The sequence below is a fragment of the Athalia rosae genome, chromosome 2, assembly GCF_917208135.1.
Source record: "Athalia rosae chromosome 2, iyAthRosa1.1, whole genome shotgun sequence".
In the NCBI taxonomy this organism is placed as follows: domain Eukaryota; kingdom Metazoa; phylum Arthropoda; class Insecta; order Hymenoptera; family Athaliidae; genus Athalia; species Athalia rosae.
Window position 1 is genome coordinate 12029432 of NC_064027.1, and position 21644 is coordinate 12051075.

General features: G+C 40.9%; 1 protein-coding gene across 4 annotated transcripts in view; it reads left to right on the forward strand.

Annotated features, from left to right (window-relative positions):
• Window positions 1-21644, forward strand: part of LOC105684478 (homeobox protein extradenticle) — a 46151-nt gene that overhangs the window by 19395 nt on the left and 5112 nt on the right. For 3 of the 4 annotated variants that reach the window (XM_012397877.3, XM_012397850.3, XM_012397868.4), the window contains exons 3-7: window positions 13558-13811; window positions 18311-18501; window positions 18855-18990; window positions 19223-19319; window positions 20618-20805. In XM_012397877.3, the coding sequence (XP_012253300.1) occupies window positions 13558-13811; window positions 18311-18501; window positions 18855-18990; window positions 19223-19319; window positions 20618-20805 (866 nt within the window). The remainder of the gene's footprint in view (window positions 1-13557; window positions 13812-18310; window positions 18502-18854; window positions 18991-19222; window positions 19320-20617; window positions 20806-21644) is intronic. The other variant, XM_012397859.3, reaches the window with a different exon arrangement.

The following is a 21644-nucleotide window of genomic DNA, read 5'->3' on the forward strand; positions in this document are numbered from 1 at the left end:
CAACAGCAGTTTTTGTTCCACGCTCGCATCGCTGCTATTACTACATTCACGCGCATGGACGGATCTGCATTATTATGTACTCCATTCACCTCCGCGCGTCTTTTGTATCGGAGATCATTCAACCCCCGCGGCCATCGAGATCGCGTGTGACTCGCGAGGCGCATTGGTTCCCTCCGTTTCACCTGACCCAACTATTTATAATATACACGAAATTGCACCGCGAGTTATGTTATACGAAATTATATAAATTCTCGATTACCTACTCAATTTTCAAAACAGCGAGAAAACAACTGTGCGAAAAGGTACACTTTATTTTGGATTGGTGGAATTTCATAATATCTTCCGATTCCAGGTCCCACGGGTACAATTATTGTTGACGAATTGAATTATCATTTTGTAGAACAAATAACTATGCATTTCATTCCGTTCTTACATCTTAAAAGTATAGACAATATGGCAAGGTACGAAACCCCCTAGTATATCGAAAAAATGAAGATGAAACGGAAAACGACGAACAGATAGATGTGTTTAGTACAACGATTCTGTACATCGTTACTAATGGAATTGTGATTAGTCAAGATTCATCTTGTGGTCAACACTACGCGTCTGCGGTTTGAGTTGACTTTCGAAGTTTTTGGAGCTTCGTCTACACGTGTATGTAGGTACGTGATATTCCATCGCGTAACAACGCACTTGACGAAAATAATCTGACTATACAATACAAGAAAAAGCCATTAGCTTAGTTATCGCAAGTTCGGAAAGAGCGAAGCTTCAACTATCCACCGCTGCTGTATGCAGGGCGCAAAGAGAAGATCTTTTCCGTATAACCGTGTATATCCATGGCCATAGCCATAGCCATAGACTTACCCGCCCTGTAGTATAGCAGTCGGGGTGCGCTCTCCAGGAAAAAGACCGTAGATTATCCTGCAAGGGTAGCCGCGTAGCTTGGGCGCGTGGTAACGGCTCCCTTGGGTCGGGGTAGCTGAAGGAGGAAGAGGAGTTCGCCGGAGGGCGGGTGGGGAAGGAAACGTAGGAGGGCTCGAAATGAAACGGAGTATGTATAGACCTCCCGGTGGTCCATGTTGTCCACCGTCAACGAGGACCGAGAACCGCTGCCACGTATAGATGCTCGGATGCAGGTTTTTTTCTTTCTCTCCTCCTCCTTATAAGCCATTTCCAAGGGCGAAAATTATTTCGCGGACTCTTGTGCATTCAGATGAAGAGGAAAACTGATTTGTTGAAGGAAAAATAAAAAAAGGAACAACCAACAATTTTTGAAAACGTTATGAAAACCACGTATTCTCATTTTTCGGGTCGAGTTTACCATCTTCCTGATAGTTTGGAAGAACAAAATACAATGATTTTCAATGCGATATTCGCACCTAATATACATCGTCGTCCATTGATACATACGTGGTATCGGTACTCGCAGATGCGAGTAAAGTTTCACAGTGGTGAAAATTTTTCAACCCGCGTTTTCTACAAATAAACGTAAAGGATATGGATGTATATTTGATCATATTCCGTATACTGCACCGGCAACGACGATGTGCCGCGTGATAACCTTCATGCTCGACAATTAACACCGAAACAATGGAAAGGACCACAGCTGACTCTCGTCGCAATTTTCATCTTTTATGACCAGGCAGCCATTGCAATTTATACCTATATACACTATACCTGGATGTGAAAAATCTACGTCGTTGCTCAATCGTCGTACTTACTATCATTGCCAATGCTTGTTGTATCATGTGGAATAGTCAAAATGAAAGAAGCAAACGCCCAAATTTCATGGTTGAACAACACAGCACGCCCACTACTTTTCCAAAACAATCGTCTGAAACAGAATAGATTTGGCAGAGGATTTCGAATGAATCGCTGCTTCTAATCGATTGTTTCATTGACAAACTTGACCGCTAAGACTTTCGCCCACATTCGACGGTTCCAAAGAAAGTACATATGTAGTTCCTTTTCCTTCAAATTTCGGTCCTGTTTCGAGTTTTCATCTGGAATCTCATATTCCTCGATTACTCAAGGGGTTTGAAAATTGGAGAACCTGCTACAGTAGCAGGGGAACATATACGTCTAGTCCTCGATCCTCGTCATCTTGGCAGTAATTTTTCAAAACTGATCGCCTTTGAACGTAGTTTTTTTTCAGAAATTCATTAGAAAAGTTCCAAATTTCGAAAATAAGTAGAAGAAAAAATGAAAAATTATTTACGCTGTGAGCGTTTACCTTTTTCGTCGGTGTTTGTTGTGGTGTTGTTATTGTTGTTGTTCGTTGTGTTTGTCGGGCTGTGCAAAACATTTGGCAAAAGAAAATTACCCCCTTCTCCTCTTCCCCGAAATACAAAATAAATAATATCTGTACCAACAAAAATAGAAATTTCATCTCTTCATTGAAGACGTCTGGTCTTGGAGCTTCTCCGTTCATCCCCTACGTACGGGGGATCGGCGGGGTTTCGGCGGCACTACCAGAGTCGGAAACTTTGGGGGCAACTGAGGGGCGTGGGAAGAGGGTTAAGAGGAGGCAGAGGAGATGGCGGGGGTGGGTCCAGGGTTGGGGACAGCGAGAGGGAACGTGGCGTATTGATCGAGTGGCTCTCCCACGAACCAACACAACGCCTAAACTTTTAGGTATATGTATGTTTATATTCATATATATATCTCGGCCTCCGGGATGTGTGGGTAATTGTACATGATACGAATTCACGGATGTGTGATCCACACGTGACACGCATGCGCGAATGTATGTATTTACGGTATATATACATACGAATACACGCTGTATCTATATACCATACTAAATACATACGCGTACACAAACACAGTACATGTGTATAATGTACACGGTAACGTAAATATAATACATTACAGTATTGCCGTGGGTGCGAGGCTTCCACATGAACAATACGTGCACATGCGTCTGATAATACATGTACTATGTTATATCCATGGGGTGTTAGATATACGTGTGCTAATTTCCGTATGTGAACATCTATGTGGTATACATACTACCCGAATGAAAAAAAAACATTCATGTATGTAATTAGTACTCTTGTATGTATTTATAACATACATATGTATATGTGTATGGACACACCCGTACACTATACGTGCTGTGTGTAGTACACAGCCATGTAAATGATATTTCTATCTTAGAAAAGAAGCATCGACGTATGTATTTAATGAAAATAAAAAAAAAAAACTTATGTAACTGTATAATCTACAGTGTTCACGTAGTAGCGAAATATTCCGAGGTTGTGTATGGTATATACCCTGTAAATGTAGACTTTACATGTACATATACTATACACGAATATCACACGGTGTGGTCGGTCTCTGCAGCCGTGCTAAAAACAAAGGGTGCGAATTAACTTGGGGTAGACGTTATTTCGAGGTATATAGAACCCCCGTGCATACACGCACTTACATTTATGTAGAGACGTACCGATGTATATACGAATTTATATAATGTATAGTCGCCCATTTATACATATGTACATATATATTATATAGATTATATACGGGAAGTTGCCGCATTTCTCGTTTACGACGTTGTCTTAACGAGGTTAAAAATTTATCTTACGGTCTAATTATAGTATACTTCTATACTAATTCGAAACGTTTTATCAACCCCATTTATGACTTCCATAAATATGAGGCGAAAAAATTGTTATTGTCTTTTCCGCGTTCTTACGGGTCCCCTGATATGATACCTACGTTTTATACCCCTATCCGTATATGTGCTGCACCGCTCACAATCAGATCGATTCTGCGCTCTGCTGATTCTTGCTGAATTAATGTTGAATTGCGATGACTAACTCTACCCTTGAAATTCAAGGATCGCCACATTCGCAAAGAATATCAAACGAAAATGAAAAGCATCTTATTCTTTCTCGCGGACGTCCGTTTGTCGAATCGATGCGCAAAAAAATTTCGAATTTTTTCTGGTATTTTTGTGCCACCGATCTCCGTTCGCACGTGAACTGCGAATCAGATCTGATTTCGCGAACAAAAGTTACCAACATTTTTGCGCGCGAGGTGGCACCTAAATGACATATGCATACCTCCATATTGTTACGCGACATTACGCGCGCGTCATTGTCGGTATCGAAAAAATTGCACACAACGATCCGCGTCAGGTCCGAATAAAGAGCAGGAGCAGATATAACCGGGAATGTACCCGCCAAGTACAATTGCGATCAACCCGCTCCAAGTTCAGCCATTTTTGCGGCATTCTAGTAATTTCCTGAGGTTAGGTATGCCCGGGACTACGGATGTATACCTAGACGTGGCAGAAAGTGCCGTTCACGCGATGGTATGGCGGTATATAGCTATGTATATGCTCGCTCAGATCTACGGAAAAACGTTGGATACACCTGGTGTATATTGCGGAAATACTGGACTCGCCGAGCAATAAGAATTCCTTCTCCCTGTTTCTCGAAAGATTTTATTAAGCCTCCGTTCATTTTATGGCATTATTTTTATAGACCAACCGCAGTTCTTAATATAACGTCCGGCATGGCGAGTATAATAATAGTACGTCGTCGCAGGATTCCTACGCTGCTGCGCGCTGCAGTCTTGGGACGCTCAAGAATCTCGTCTTCTTTATTATACCAGCTACATCCTCTGGTATATAAATACAATAACTGTGACTATACACATTCAATCAATAACGTCAACGTATTCGGAAGCGGCAGTTAACAAAGTATTAACTTGAAAGGAAAAAAAAAAAAAAACTGAATCAACGCGAACTACGGATGTCAGAATACGGGAATAGCCGCGATCCGAATTAATTGAAATTGGTCGGTATCGACCGATGTCATTTCTGGCAGCGCCTTTTCTGGAACCCCTTGTACGGAACGCGTCGTTCTTCTCAATGTGGAATTGAGATTTTTAGGGTTTTGGATAACGAAACTGATAGAAGCTCAATTTTATACACGATTGTTCCAGACATTGTTGTCCCACATTCAGCTTGGAATGTGATTCATGTTTTTCATCCCCTCGTGTCGTGTACAACAATTTATTCCAAAACGCTTCACAATCCATGCTCGTTGCGGCCGCTTCAATTTTATGCACATGAATAGAGAGAAACAAAAATCCAACAACGAGTGAAAAGCTCGGCGAAAAATATGCGAAAGGGATGGTTCCGCGTGGGTGCAGCGGTATGTGGTGTTGCGCCGGTATATATCGGGTTCAGAGAGAGAGAGAGAGAGGGTTTTATTTATTATTGTAATTAGGAAGAGACAGGGTGCCAGAGAAGAATCGAGGGAGCGGTGCGTGAGGGGTAGCTACCCCTCGCCCCTTTGAAACTGCCGGGAACCGGGACAACCCCTTGACTCGGTAAGAGGGCGAATACAATTTTACGGCCGCGAAATCGCCCAATAATTGTTACGGCTCGCTTTGATCGCGTAAAACACGTCGTAAAATCCTTCGCCTTGGCCAGGGCCAAGGCAACGGCTAGGAACGTATGTATGTATAGTACGTATACGTATAAAACGGAACCAACCGGGCTAAGGAAGCGTCGTAACTATACCGTCGAATTTACTTCTCAACTCCCAAGCCCTTCCTCGACGTCCGCTCTTCCCTTTCTTCTCTTTCTCCCTCTCTCTCTCTCTCTTTAGTTCTTTATTTTTTTTCTATTCTTCTCATTTCTCTCCTTCTCTGTCTCTCTCTCTCACACACACACGCACACGTATGTGCGTGTGTAACGTACACGTAGTATCCAGTTTCCTCGACCATTTGCTCCTATAGCCAGGATACCGGCTTCCCCTAACTTACCGTATAGTAGCGGTTGCATTCCTCTTGTCGTGTATGGATCGCTTGTCCGAACCGATGCTTCTCAACTTTGTTGTCCCTCTCACTATATCCGCTTATGTTATATCAAGCTCCGCAGCATCCTCGATGAGTCTGCATAGGTAAAACTATCAGCACCTGCGAGATATCGGTGCTTCGCTATTTCCAATTCGGTAAGAACAAAAAAAAAGAGAAAAAATTGTAGATGCTACACTTGATTTATTGTACGGCTCGTCTCGGCGTTCTCTGTGTAAACGCGAAGTGAAGCACGGGGTGAGCCGAACAAATATAATAGGAAAGAAACTGGAGGTATGAGAATAAAAAGAAGGCAAATGAGAGTTTTGAGAGTTACTGGAAGATAAGATTTTTTGTAAAAGTTACTGTGCCGAGAAAAATATTTGAAATTGTAACAGAGAAAAAAAGTTCGAGCTGTAGCGTTCGATGCATGATATTATCTGCACTCTGCACGCTCGGAGTTTATTTTTCTAATAATTTATAACCCATATCATGTATACCTGTATAATCTATGATCGAGAAATATAAGGTTGAACGCGGTTGAACCGCATATCTAGTCCGCAGGTTTAATATTCATGAGTTTCGGAGTCTAGGTTAAGAAGGGCCCCCTTTGTGTTCGCTTTGGGGCCCAGCAGGGATCTATTTCCACTTGGCCGGGTTGCTCGGCAGGGGTTTTTACCCCGGGAACCGATGCACGTAGCTGAATATGCGTTACAAATTTTATAGCCGGATTACATTTAGAAAAATTGATTATTGGATGCGCTTTGCATTACTCGAGCCGGTGAGTGTGATTAACGGTTTTATGAGTTTTGTTAGTTTCGATAACCGCAGCGAAAATTCAAGTACGGATTATTTATGGGTGTTAGAAGTAGCAAAATGCTAATAAACAATGCTCAAAAACAATCTTAATTTTAAATGTTAACGACTGATCAGGCTAATGCAATGATGTGATTATTCTTGACCGAGCGTGCGATTATATCGCACAACGAATCAAAACACATGATGTATTTATTCCTTTGTTATCGGAACGATCAAACGAACGAAAATATGAAAACGAGATGAAATTTTGACGATGTGACGCGTTTATGATTCGGAATTGTGATAAGGTAGGCATTATTTGTCTTACTTAGAAAAGGATTCAAAAGCATTCACACGTTCATAACGTGTATTGGTGCGTTCGATAAACGCGATGAATTTACGAGGCCTGGATTTAATTAATCTCATGTTATGTATCTCCTTATGCGGTAGACAAAAAATCTCAGATTCGGCGAGTTCATTGTTGAAAATCGATCACCAACGATGAAATCTTCTCACCCACGTAAAAAATCAGATTTGATGAATCTGACGAAATTATTTATCCCATTTATCCATCCGTGTGCGTCTCCGAGTAGGGTATCGTATCGCGTTGAGTAAAATAACAATTGAGAGCCCCTGACCATCAGGGATTTCCAGATGCATAAACCCATACACCGATTCACATTCATTCGGTAGTGTTGGTGATGTGGATGGACGTACGGTGTCCCCTTAACGTAGTCCCTCGGCTAGCCTATAGCTTCGCTCGCGTGTGGAAGCACATCTCCCTGTGTATGTAAAGAGAGATTCTCACTTGCTCGGTATATAAGCTCTGTATACTACGTACACATTTGTATTACACATAAAGGTAGGTATGCGTGTATTAGTGGTGTTCAAGCGAGCGGGAGAGGGTCTTTTAATGAAACGGAGACGAAGCGCGACAGGAACGCGCCAAATGGGTCCTGCAGGGTTGCTTATTTGACGACGTGTTGAGTCTTCTGCAAATTAAGTGCAAATCATCAAAATTCCACTGACTACTCGCTCACCTTTTCTCTCCCCTCTCTCTCTCTCTTTCTATTCCCATCCGTGCCGTCTGTCGTTAAATTGTGTCGAATCTAGGAATTTATTTAGCATGCAAAATCGCGTCCCTCATATTACAATTACTTTCAATTCTTTATCACATCTATGCGAAGATCGTGCATAAAATATTTTCATTTTTATCATCACAAGCGATTCATCCTCAACTCTATCTTCGTTGTACGAAATATATGTAATACGGGGGGGAGATCCACCCCAGTTGTCCTGTTACTATTATATTTTTTAGCTGGTTTATTCTTTTCGTGCCTCTGGAATCTGCACGAACTTTGAGGGTGTTGCGCGGTATGATGAAAGAAAGGGTTTTCGCAGGCTGTCCTGCAGACGGTAGAAACTGTAAAAGATCCTTTCCCAGTTCTCTGGTTGCTCCGCGATGTAGTAACTATATACCTATACGTATACAGCGGATATTCCCCAGCTCTTTGGCAGGGGAGTCTTGCCACCTACGCGCAGCCTCCTCCTCCACTCACCCGGCGTATCGCGCAAACTGAGTCGGTCGTTCGAAGCACCCGTTGCCTTTTATACCGCGTTATATTGTAATGTACATTCGCAGGGACTCCGAAGAACGTACGGTATACGATATGACCCACCACCACCACCACCACCTACCCTTTGATTTATGAAAAACAAATAACGCAAACTTCGTACCCCGTGCAAAAGCCGCCTATATTTAGATTACAAATAGCTATGTATCGTGTGAATCGTACTTTGTACGGAAACTATAACTTCGTTTTAATTGGTAATTACCCACCCCTCATAGGTATACCTGTGCTGTATCGTATATTTGCTATACGGATCAGATGGAATTTCGATGGTTTTATTTTTTTTTTCCAATTCAACGAGTGCTGCAGAAACGGCACAAGCGTCACGATATAAATTGACCAGTAATTGATAATAATTGATCCAATTATTTTTGAAAAGATCAATTTCGAAGAGAAGTCTCAACGTTGCATAGAGGAGAGTTGGTGTAATACCGCGCGAGTCTTTTTAATCTGAAAAATGGCGGGGGCGGCGAATATCCTTGTTGGCGTCTCGGGAGTGAAGAAAAGGGGCCGGGAAGAGGGAGGGAAGGTCGCCTGGGGAGAAAGCGATATTGACACCAAGGGTGTAAGATAGGATATTCTATCCTTTTCTGATTTATGAAGGAATTAGGATTAGGTTGCAGGACTTGGCGTGAAAATCCACCTAAATTGAGTATTTTTTCTCTCTTTCTTCCTCTCGTTTTCTTTCGCGCTCGGCTTCTTCCTTCTTTTTCCATCTCTTCTTCTTCGCCCCAGCTCGAGTTAATTAAAAACAAGTCGCAGGACTCGTCGTCCCGCCTGCGTGGCTTTCGGCTCGTTCCAAAGAATCTCCGAGATTTCAGGCCCCGTTTGAGAGAAACGAGTGAACGTGCGTCAGGGATGAGAAAACGGAGCTGTTTCTGGCTACTGAGGCGAATTCAAATATCCTGTAATCATTACGAGGTCAACTCTTTCGCAATTAAAGTTTCCACTCCCAAATATCGGCTCGGGTAAAGTATAATTCAGCGCTTTCGATCGAGCTCGGGGTTCGCGCGCTGCCAGCTAAAAACGAAAACTTAAAGGTGTATACCTATGCAATCTCCCCTCTGCACAATCGCGGTTAGCGATCATACTCGAGAAACCTATTGCTGAAATTTCTCTTTTCGAAATTTTTCTTTATTAAAGGTCAATCGATTCAGTGGCCTCTAAGATATGACAAAGAATTGTTATTATATAATTATGTTCTTCTTGTCTGCTGCACCTAATTCAATTGATTCTGAATTCAGCGCGCTTACTTAACGATGAATCACATTCATATTACGTTAAGGTTCTGTCTAAATTGATAATATATAGGTATATAATACATACATGTCTATTTAATTTGAAAGTGAAATGAGGAACGTTTGTTTAACGGTAACGTATTAAAAGCCTGCTGTATTTTGTTAGCTATGTTGTTTGTTGTTGTATGGAATACAGACTTATCTTCCAACGAGGTACGACGTAGGTATAACAGGTACCCGTCAAGGGTACGTTCGTATTATGCCCATGTTGTATACATATTATATAATTCTTATTGAATATATGTACACACGTATAAATAGGTACGTAAGTAACAATAAATGTGCGTATAATATGCACAATTGACACGACATTGTGTCTTGCGTGGCATTGAAACTGCGTGATTTCTAATATAACAAAACGCTGCAGAAAGCCCCTTTGATTAATGTCCCAGAGTTTTCTGCCCCTTGCGTCTCCTCGCTTAGATATCTCTGGCGGAGCGGCGCGCACCAACCCTTTGTTACGCCCCTTATCTTAATTGCTTTCATGCTCGCCGTTTAGATCAATACCAGCTCACTATTAAATAAATTCAAATTATTCCGGAGCTATGTATGTGTACAGTGTACATACAGCTCTACAGTTCTCATATCCATCTAGTGGTATATATCCATGGAGAAGTATGATAATTATTGATTATATAATATTCGGGTATTGGACAGCGGTTATTCGAGCTAAACTTTGTTACTTTGTCAAAATTTTGATGGTCATAATGCGAAATCTTAGGCATGAATATTGTCATGCAACCGTCAATTTGTCCTTACGTATTTGTTACACCTTTTCATCCCGATTCGGTGCAGCCCGCGCATTATGTGAAACTTGACGAGTATCTCAAAGTTTATCATTATTCATCAAGTTAACATTTACATTGTAATTGGCCAATGGTTGAACTGATGCTAAAATATCTTCGATGGTAAACGGATTACGTATCGAAGCCAGATTTGGCATATCTCTTTCCATATCTCAGCGTACAAGTTGAAGGGAATCGAAGCGAACCACGTACATTTCCGATGTGACTGAAAATTATGAATTTCGGTGCGTCGAGATGTATGAACAACAAATACATTCAGCAGTTGACGATGATATCCAAGTTTGGAATGACGAAGGAGTTCGATCCGATGAATTTTGCAAAACTGGGTAAAAACGAACGGTGAAAAAGAGAAGGGGTGGTTTTGTTATTTTTCTGCAGCGGCTGCATCCGCCGAGGCTGCGAAGTCGCATTCTTCATTCCTTCATTCATGGCGCGGTAGCTGACGCTGTGTGGTTACAGAGCATGGACTATATCTACCGTATATACACGTACTAATAGCTATAGGATATGTACACACGAGCATCGGGGATGTCATATACACGGGGTGCTGTATATATACACGCGCGGGCAGACCGTCTCTGTCGTAAAATGTTTAACTGCCAGTAAAACCAAGTTTACGTGCTTGTAAGGACCTCCGACCCCGAAACACCCGGAGCACCGTCCAAACCCCTCGCGAACTGCCAGCCAGCAGCATAAGGACCTGCCTAACACCCTAATAGCCAGATTATTGGGTGAAAGGAGTGCGCTCACGTTCTCCCTCTCCCTCCCTCTGTCTTCTCATTGACAAATTTGACGCGTGGAGAAATACTCTTGAACATATCGCGCGAATGATTCGTCACAGGTGAAATTTTGAAATTCACACGCAATCGTCGGGGTTTCGACGGGTGTTCGTGCATTTACGCACACCTGTTACAGACCTTTCGCGGAATCGTCCGAAGTACGAAAAATCTAAAGATGGATGATAATTGACTCTGCGGACGTGGGGAGATTGCTTACAGCACGTTATACCTATACATACTCTTGCGGGGAAACCGAAGAGATAATTTTGAAATTTTTACACCTCTCGTCCCGAGGGAACCACTCGAGAAGTTAATCGTCTCCGAGTTGGAAAGACAGGGTTACACTTCGTATAAATGCATTACCCTCTTGCATTCATTTCACGCTCTTTCGCTCCGGTTCAGGCGGAACTTTCCTTCCTTCCCTCTGGAGATTGACAATATTCAGCATATATATGTATATGTATAGCATATGCATGGCGAATCGCGGCTCCAACTTTCACGACAAATTTCGTGAATTTTTATTCTCAACTTCTTCGGCAATCGACACTTTTTTATCGCATGGTTATATTTTTTTTTGAATAGTTACTCCACTGTTGTTATCTAAACCCACCCTGACAAAAACAGCTAGTGATCAAGCTGTAATTTTGCTTGTTGCCAAAAAAACATGATAATAATGACTAACGATTAACTCACGATAAAACCATGAACTCGCAATATCACATTTGATTTGTTCCCCTTAACTGTTGCGGGAAATAAGTCGAGAATAAAAACCTTAACTTTGTTATTGTACGACAATTTTATTTACACCGTGCAGTGGCTCGATGCTGGTTTACTTCCAAGTATTTTCTCAAGTGTAATTAAATATCAAACGACCATTCAATCTAACGGTAAGCTATCACCGACATTCCCGTACACCTATGCACACATGTAATCAAACGTAAGAAATAAAACTGTTACTGCTATACTACATCTAAACAGTTTAACAGCACGCTAAACCCGCAACAGTTACACCAGATCGAGGAGATCTTAAAACCCACCCTCATCTGGTTTTCACTCAGGTACTACGGAACAACGACGTTTTATACCGTATACGTACTTCACCTACGTGATTCTTACCGCTTTTGTAACGAAAATATAAAATGAAAAACTTGATACTATATTCTTATGCGCATGAATACTGCGACGAACTCAAATCGGTTTTGAAAAACCTATAACCGATGAAATATCTACGATGATGACCATGAAATCGCAAAAATATCGCAGGAGAATTTTCATTCGGCGCATCACGATAACTTTTATTTACGCAAAACTTCCGAATAATTTTACAGTGGTTATAGAGTACCTACAGTATAGTTACGAGCCATACTCGTTACACTCGTTACTTCGTTTTAGGGCACGAATTCTTCCAGTTCCTCCACAAAGCTATAGAATTTGGATTCCGCTTGTGCCAATTTACTGGTTGGTAATATGAAGCTTTCAAGCTTCTCGAGTGACCATCATGATTATCAACAGTTTTGTCAAAACTTCTGCTTGGCTTCGCGAATTCGGTGTAGTAAAAAAGAGACCAGGAGAGGAAGCGTGCCAAGTAAGAATTTTACGATTTTTGACAAAGATAAGGAGATTCTGAAACCCTTAAAGCAAAGTGAACAAGCATGGATATGTTCGTTGAAAGGTAAAATTGAAACAAGCGTCTATATCTGAAAGTAAAAATGTTAGCACCCTATTATTTAGGCATGTATATCGTGTGTCCTAGACCGAGAATATGGTAGGTAAAAGTGCCTCGAAAAGGAAGTATTAATTTGCCATTCGCCACTCCTATCTCTTATCCGCAAAGTTTACGGCCGGTCAAAGTGCGCGACATTCACTTGAAAGAGCTCTTTGACACCGTCGTGAAGGCGGAGGTAGTACCGCGAAGATGGGGTTGTATGTCTCGAGGAAGAAGAGCAGTGAAGGCCCCAGGTTTTATGGCTCGTCCAGGTCCATCATGCGCCGTAAAAATACAATAAAACTGCTGTTACCCGCGAGAGCTGCGTCGTCGTCGTCCCCCATCGTTGTACTAAAACTGGCTAAACCACTGCGCGTTATACAGGCGACTCCCTGCCGACTATCCATGTTGCTGGGGGATGCGGGAGATCTAAAGTCCCGTCAACCACCTCTCGATATACAGCCACCCAAAATTGATACGTTTATGATCGGCATAAACGACTCAACTCGACTCCGCTAACCGTGTCTCCAAAATAACGCAATGTCGACGAACCGCCCGCCATAATATTTACTCCTATCAACAGTTGCCCGGATAACGTACCAAGTGCCGATCGAAGCTGCAGATTTGTTCGTTATAAAATGTATAATTTGTTGTCCATCGTCGGTTTTTTTTGGTTGCAATTATATAAGCATGCTAAATCGTAACGATGTTTGATTTTATTTACAGTCTTGTCGCTGCGCAACACACAGGAAGAAGAACCTCCCGATCCTCAGTTGATGCGTTTGGACAACATGTTGATCGCAGAGGGCGTAGCTGGACCCGAAAAAGGAGGTGGTGCTGGTGCCGCAGCGTCTGCGTCTGCTGCTGCTGCGGCTGGACCACCCGGACAACCTGATAACGCTATTGAACACTCCGACTACAGAGCGAAGTTGGCTCAAATAAGGCAAATTTATCACCAGGAACTCGAAAAATACGAACAGGTGAGACCCAAAGCCGATATTCGATAAGATGTTTCGAAATTGCTTTCAAATTGCTCCAGGCGTGTCCTACGGTTATTTTTTTTCAGCGTGTTCCAAGCCGATATCTGTTGTCTGTCCAGATCTATACGAGATGGACAAAAATGTTCCAATTGGAAATCGTAGCGCTTGGACATAAAAAATTTGTGGCTCAGTTGGTAGAAATGCCAAAGAGATATCAATGTTACTGTTGCCAATGTTAGATTAGAATCTGGCCGAGTCCAAGCTGATTCAGATAAAGGAAAGTTTGTACTTACTTGGAAGATGTAGCCTTCCAAAGTTTTCACAAGATGTGTAGGAATGGATATTGGTATAGAAAATTGAGGAAAAAACCCTTGGATAATATAGACAAATCAAGTCGATCAACCTCAATAGCTAAAAGCTTACATATGGTTTGAGTTGTAAAAGCTCCACGACTGCGTTGAAACTATCGAAGTGACATAGTTAGTGTAAATTGTACCAACCAGGTCGGAGATAGCATTATAATTATCTTACACATTTCACTCCATTTTCAATCGTACTAAAGATGCCAATCTTGAGATCTCATCGGTCTGGAGATATCTGGTAATATCAGGTTTTGTTTTTTTTCTATGCGTGGAATGTACATAATACCCTATGTTGCTGCAGCCCTATGCATGTAGGTAGCTAATTTCCGCGACCTAAGTACGTCGCACGTATTAATTAAGTTTTGTTAATTAAACGAATAATTTGTTGGTCGTACCGATAAAAATTTTGAATTCACAACGTTGCACAAGGGGAGGCGGCGAATAAGAGAAGGGCCTAGCCCTCGTAAGATAAGAAATCTAATTCTGTGTATAAAATGCCGGCTGGCATGCCGTTCAACGGCTCGACAGTTGCCGGTTGCTGGTTTCGACGACGACGTAACACGGAACGAAAAGACAATTTGTGTGCAAATGAACCGGCGTGCCTCGCTAAGTAAAATCTTGCATGTCAAGTATCCAGAGTACAAGTACGCGTGCCGCGGTATAATGTGATTCGACGTGTCGTGTGCAATACCACGATACACATAGGTCTGTTATGTGTACGAATACATACGTACATACATAGGTCGATATGCATACGTTACTCGCCCACGTTGCTTTACTTTCTATGCACACACATGATGTTTTAACCTATAGTAAGCATGTATTAAGCACGCTGTTTGAACGGCGCTCATTATTCCACAGTGTATAACAGCTTGCGAATCTGGCAAAAAAATTTCAGTGCAAATCTTCTGCATCGCATACATTGTGTTGACATAAAAAACGGCCGCCGAGTCCTGTTTCCAATCATTTTTATTCTTTGGTTCTTGTTGTCTTTTCCATTTTTCTCACTATATTCATTTATTTTGTACCTTCGTGGGAATCTGCGATTCACAAGAATTGGTCACGAAAATCTTTTTTTTCCATAAAATAGCTTTTCTTTGTTTCCTTTGCTTGAGGGTTTCCTTTGAGGGAAGTTCGGTTAACGCAGCCTGCACATTCGTGTTATAACTCGGTGTAGGTAAATTATTTTTAGCTATACCGCATCGCGTTGGCCCTGCGCGCCTTTCGTACCACGCGAACGAACCGCATATATATAACATACATACCTATATACCTGTATATCGAACCCATATCGCTACCGGTATTCACGTATATATCACTATAAGAAACACGCACTGCACCTTCCGCTCGTTTCTTTCTCGCGATATCAGAACGTGCGTGTTTCTTCTTTATGTGCTGCAACACCACAAGCTCGTGGTTATCAGATATAGTTATGTATGTATTTTATCAACATATACCGCGCCGCATCAATTATACATACACGTCATTGCTAGATATATATGTTTCGAGAACACCATATACAGAGTGCCCCATTTTGTTCACTTGAAAGAATAAGGTCGTACGCAAAATCTTTTCAGTCAAAAGCTATGGGGTTCGAAAGGGGGGAAATCTTGACGACATCCAATTATTTTTTAAGCGACCTTGTAAAGGTGAAATCAAGGTCAACTCGGTGCTTTCAAATGTAATACCCCACGTTTTTATTCAAAATTTGAGAGCTGGTCAATTTCCGCACCAAAAAGTATTTATACACATATATGGCCTAAAGTCAATGGGTTCTTGGGCAAAGCCGATCACGCATGCATGCGTGCATGCTTACAGATGCATGCTCACAACTTTTGTGTGAAAGGTTTTTCCGTACAACCTCATCCTTTCGAGTAAACAAAGTGGTTCAATTGAAATGGGTCCCTGTATAAAGTGTTGAAAAATATTGTTTGTATTTAATATCGTTCGTATGCATATGTCAGGCCTATGATATTTTATTAGTGTTGATTTTTGTGTAGAAAAAATGAGAGACGCGTCTTTCTCAGATTTATCAATCACACGTTTCTTTCTATCCTCTGAATTTTAGTCCCACTCTCGGCATTTCAATTTCGCGAGATTTCGTGCGACTAAAATGGCGTTTGAAGGAAGAGATCCGAGAGCTTCAGGGTTCGTCACGGTGTAACGTTACCTCGCGCGGCTCCTCCAGTCTATTCCTTTCTCTTTTTCTCTTTCTCTATTACTTTGGGCTTTCTTCCTCCTTCTCTCTTTTTCTCTACTCGCTCGCACAGCTCTCCTCCGTGACGCTAAGTGAACCCGAGCGAAGCTCTTTTGTTGGGATTACACGAGATTTTCGATTGAAAGACAAAACACCGCTGCCATCTCCGGTGTGCCAACTTCTCTGATGTACCGTACGAATATACATAACTATATATGCTTCGCTAATTTGACAAAATTTGTTTACTCAAATATAATAAGCAATTCTTTTTCCCTTTTAACGATAAGTTTTTCGGGACGTCGACATGGGTTAGATGGAACTGCCAATCAATCATTTCGTTGTCTAAATTCACCAATACATTTTGAATAACATTTTCAAAACGATATAAGCCGTGGAACAATCTTTTTACTCTCATAGCTTTGTCGACTCCGTACGTAGTATGTGTAGTACCCTGAACTGCACTTGCCCAGGGTTTTCTCCAACCGGTTTACCATTGAAAAAAAAACAACAGTCAAAGCGACAGAAATAACCTCTGACGGTATCCACGACACAGTGTAGACGCTCTTTGGTGTCTGCCAGGAATCTACTGTTTTATCAATCTTTGTTTACTTTTACCCTCTTTCCTCATCTTCTCTCTACTCTGCGACAATTTCACATTTCAACCCTTATTAATATTGCAAGGTTACAAGAATCCTGGCGATGATATGCAGTAGCATTTCTTCACTTCTTTTCTTCCAAACCGCAATTTTCATTGAAGATCGATAACATATTTCACCTTGGATTTCCTCTGAGCTTTACCAGACCTTTGATGATCGATTCAAAAATTTGACCTAGTTCTGCGATGATTATTGAAAGATGAAAAATGAAAAGTCGCACTCGTATCTAGATGACACGAAATGATGCTCTATGCGGATTCTTTGCTGCAGTGGTATATGTAAAGTGAATTTGAATTGGTCTTTGTTAAATTTTCTGGCTTTGCGAAGCGCAGGTCGTTTTTTTCTATGCAGTCTTTGCGGCATTTCAACATGAGCGGGTAAAACTCGCTCAGTTTTAATTGTATATACTAACGCTGTTTGCATGTATATACATGTATGCACACATATATATTTATATACATAGATACTATACATATATATGTTCACATGGGAGTCTTAACTCGACCAAGCCGATGGAATCGAGGAGCGGGCGGAGAGATACGAGAGGCAAGAGCTCAGGTTTTCCATCCAATCTATCCGTTCCCCCCGCCTTCTTCCCATCTTCCCCGTTGAGGAAGCTATGGTTGCTGCTGCTGCAGGCTGCTGGGATGTGTTCACCGTCGCGTTCGCCTTTTCTGGTTTGCCCGCGTCCTGCCATGCGGGGGAGGCTGCTGGGGCGGTCGTGGAATCCATTCCGAAATTGCAAACTCACCCCACTCCGAACTCTCTCTCCCTCCCGACGACCGTACCTTCCTTGCTTCTACTGCAAACCTTCCGCGTCTTCCCCCAGGAAAAGCCAACGTCGCGTGCCTGTCCCGAATACTGATACCGTCGTCCCGTCTCCAACCAGAGTACCTCGATATCTAGATTCTATGGCGGAAAAATGTAGCGTGTGACGCAATGGCGCTTTTTTTTTTTCTCATCTTGAATCTTCTGTCCTCAGCTTATACATACAGACATTATTTCACAGGCTTTTTAGTTTCTCATCAAAGATTCATGTACGAACTCGCGAGATTTATTGCAATCGACCCTAACAATAAAATGAAAGGATGCGTATTCGCCAGATACACATCTACACTACGCGTTTGGAGATGAAAAAAATCTCAGCTATATTGAAAATTTTCATAGGTTTTGCGTCAAGCGATGGGGTTTGATCCAATTTTAATCTCATTAAATTCTGCGGCTCAATAGTCCATCAAATCCGGATGTTATGCTATTATTAACATCAGGTTTTTCATATTTCAGGCGTGTAACGAATTCACGACGCACGTTATGAATTTATTGAGAGAACAAAGTCGAACCAGGCCAATAACGCCGAAGGAAATTGAAAGGATGGTCCAGATCATTCATAAGAAATTTTCGAGTATCCAGATGCAGTTAAAACAATCCACGTGCGAAGCAGTCATGATCCTGAGAAGTCGATTTCTCGATGCGAGGTAATTTCAAAAATAATTTTTATAATTCACTGAGGTTTCATCGAACTTTTTCATCTAAAAAGTACTCGACTGTGCGGATTCAGTTGTACGTACATAGGTTCTCGAGATCATAGATATGCGAGATATTATTCTGTATCGTAGACAAGTATGTTGGTCGAACTTGACGGATCGCGAGATATTATAAAACATACATGAAAAGCGTTTCATACATGTATCCGTCTAAAAGTGTTCGCTTTGTATACTGACAATAATTACCATGATGAGCGTAAAAATATTTGAAAATGATATTTTTATATGTAAATATGCATTCATTATCTGTCTTAAAACCATTTGATTTTTGTTGAATTCAACAGACGCAAGCGACGAAACTTCAGCAAACAAGCCTCTGAAATTCTGAACGAATACTTTTATTCACACCTCAGCAATCCCTATCCCAGTGAAGAAGCTAAGGAAGAATTGGCGCGGAAGTGCGGGATTACGGTTAGTCAGGTGAGTAACTCCACGGTAAAGTTTTCTAACTTCGCAGCTTTTTATCGAAATAGAGCGTAATGTGCGAGATTTATTTTACGATGAAAATATACGCGTGTATATTATTGAATTAGGAAAAATCGAACGAATGGAGGGAGTTCGTTGCTGCGCCTTCATCTACTTTGTAATAATTATATCGGTGACACACAGAATTCCGCAAAAGTTCTGATGATATTTATTTTATATTTCACAGGTGTCCAATTGGTTCGGAAACAAGAGAATAAGATACAAAAAGAACATTGGCAAGGCGCAAGAGGAAGCGAACCTCTACGCAGCTAAAAAAGCAGCTGGTAAGATTGAATCGATATTCATAATATCATTAATAAGAAAAATGTACAATATTCAATATTCAATGAACGATATTCATTTAACCAATGTGCATCACCTCAAACTCGAGCCTGATTAATCTCGATTCAAGTCACAGTTATTATTACACAGAATGAATTCTATGTTGACAGTAGGTTCGATTTCATTTACAGTCGAGGTATTTTTTATTTTGACATTAGCTGTACCGGTTGCATTACAATACTCCGTTGTATGAAATATACGAGTTGACTTCCGGAAATAGTATTTCTATTTAACAAAGGAATCGAAGTTGGATACGATACCGACGAAGTTTCCAGACTTCGGAAAGTTTGTTGACACAAGTTTTAATCGCACCACTGCGCTCGAACTGAATATTTCTTAAATTTATAGTATTTTTAATGCAGTTCGAATTTCCGACGGGCAAACTGAAGATAAATCTAGAGTTTTCGAACGCTTTTACCCTCTGCATTTTCCATTTTTAGATTTATTTTTTTATAGTGTAGCATCTGACAAACAAAATCTTATCTATCGTTTCCTGAAAAATTTCATGGTAAACCAAAGAACTTTTTCTTTCGGTCAGAGTTGACTTTTTCAAACATATTAAGAATTTATGCACCAAGTTCATAACACAGAAAAAAAGAATGGTGCTATTGTTGTAGCTCACCATGAATTATGATAATTTGGTGATGAAAAGTATGTTGTTACTACCCCTGTCAATAACTTCAAGACCAAGGACATAAAATAATTGATGGTTACAGCGTTCATATGTTTTATTAGCTCAGCATAGCATGATATTTAACTTTATTATATTGGAAAAATGGTGGTGTACAAGGTAATGCTGACGTACCATTAGATTTGTCACTTGAAACTACCAAAGCATACGTTGTATACTTTACATGCTTGAACATAAGGCTTGTATTGTCGGAATTGAATTAATTTATATAAAATCAAAATAGAACATAATCTTATTCAATAAAATACCAGTAATACGTTCAATGAAAATGTATGATAAATATTTGTTCTGATTCTGTAATGCATAAAATGTTGTAGAAGAAAAAGAACCATTGGAGGTGGCATGTGCCAATATAATATGATGAAATATGAGAATAATTTATCCATTCCACTGACTCTCACAAGGGTTTCATTTCTAAATACTTTAACTAAATCTATCAGCTGATGTGAAATCTCATCAGAGCTGTGAAGCATTTATTACCTCCAGTTGTTTTATTTTCTCGATAGATTAAACCATCGAATCTTCTATGCACCGCGATTGTTTCTACAGCAGCTTTTGCAGGAGCATCGCCGTACAGCATGGGGGGAGCCAGCCAGGGTACACCAACACCTATGATGTCACCTGCACCACCTGGAGGACCTCAAGACATGGCTGGTTATGGTATGGGCATCAATGGCAGTGATTATGGGTCTCAACCGTACAATGATGGTTCGATGGGATACGACCCCATGCATCAGGTATAAAATGCCTCATAATACTTTATCTTATTTCAGTTTCTTTAAGACTATATCCGTGAATAATAAACGTTTATTTACTAATATATACTCGATGGTCAACTTTAAAGTACCATTAGCATGCTGTTTAGAACGCACGAAACTTTTAAACCTGATTCTCACTTTGTTTCCATCTGTAACTCGAAAATATCTTCGAGCAAGTTTCAATTAAGAAACTAGCGGTATTGCTATGTGAAATTTTGAACTTTTTATCCGTCATTTTTCTCCACAAGCATGTGCATTGTTAGTTTACAGTGTTGGTAGATTGATGAAATGAAGCATGTGATGAGCATGTGTTTTCATAGTGGTAAGTTGCATAGCTTGACTTGAGTTTTCGACTTTGCATTGCCACTGTTAAAAAATATGTACCTCTGCCCAATTAGTATGGAACGGTACACGAGCTACCAAAATTACTTGAATTCCATCATTTATCGTGCTCATTGAAAAAGTGATTCAAATAACTTTCCTATGTAATACGTCACCTTACATAAATAACCAAGAAAACTGGATACTGTATCTGTGTAATGCTGTAGCTACTCAGCATAAAGTTTACAGAATACTCTTGCTATATGGAGAAAGGGGTCCGATTTAAGCTACTATAATGCATGTCATGGACCTGGACGTAGTACAGGATATAAGATTGTTCCTATCTTACATCGCCAGTTGTGCAGAGACGACTGACAAAATCATAAGTTAGAGTAATATTGACTTAGGGTTTATCACCAGCAGGTTTCATTACTACATGACAGAATCTCGCAGCTTTTGCAGATTTTTGTTTCGCCGCAAATGATATATATCAAAAT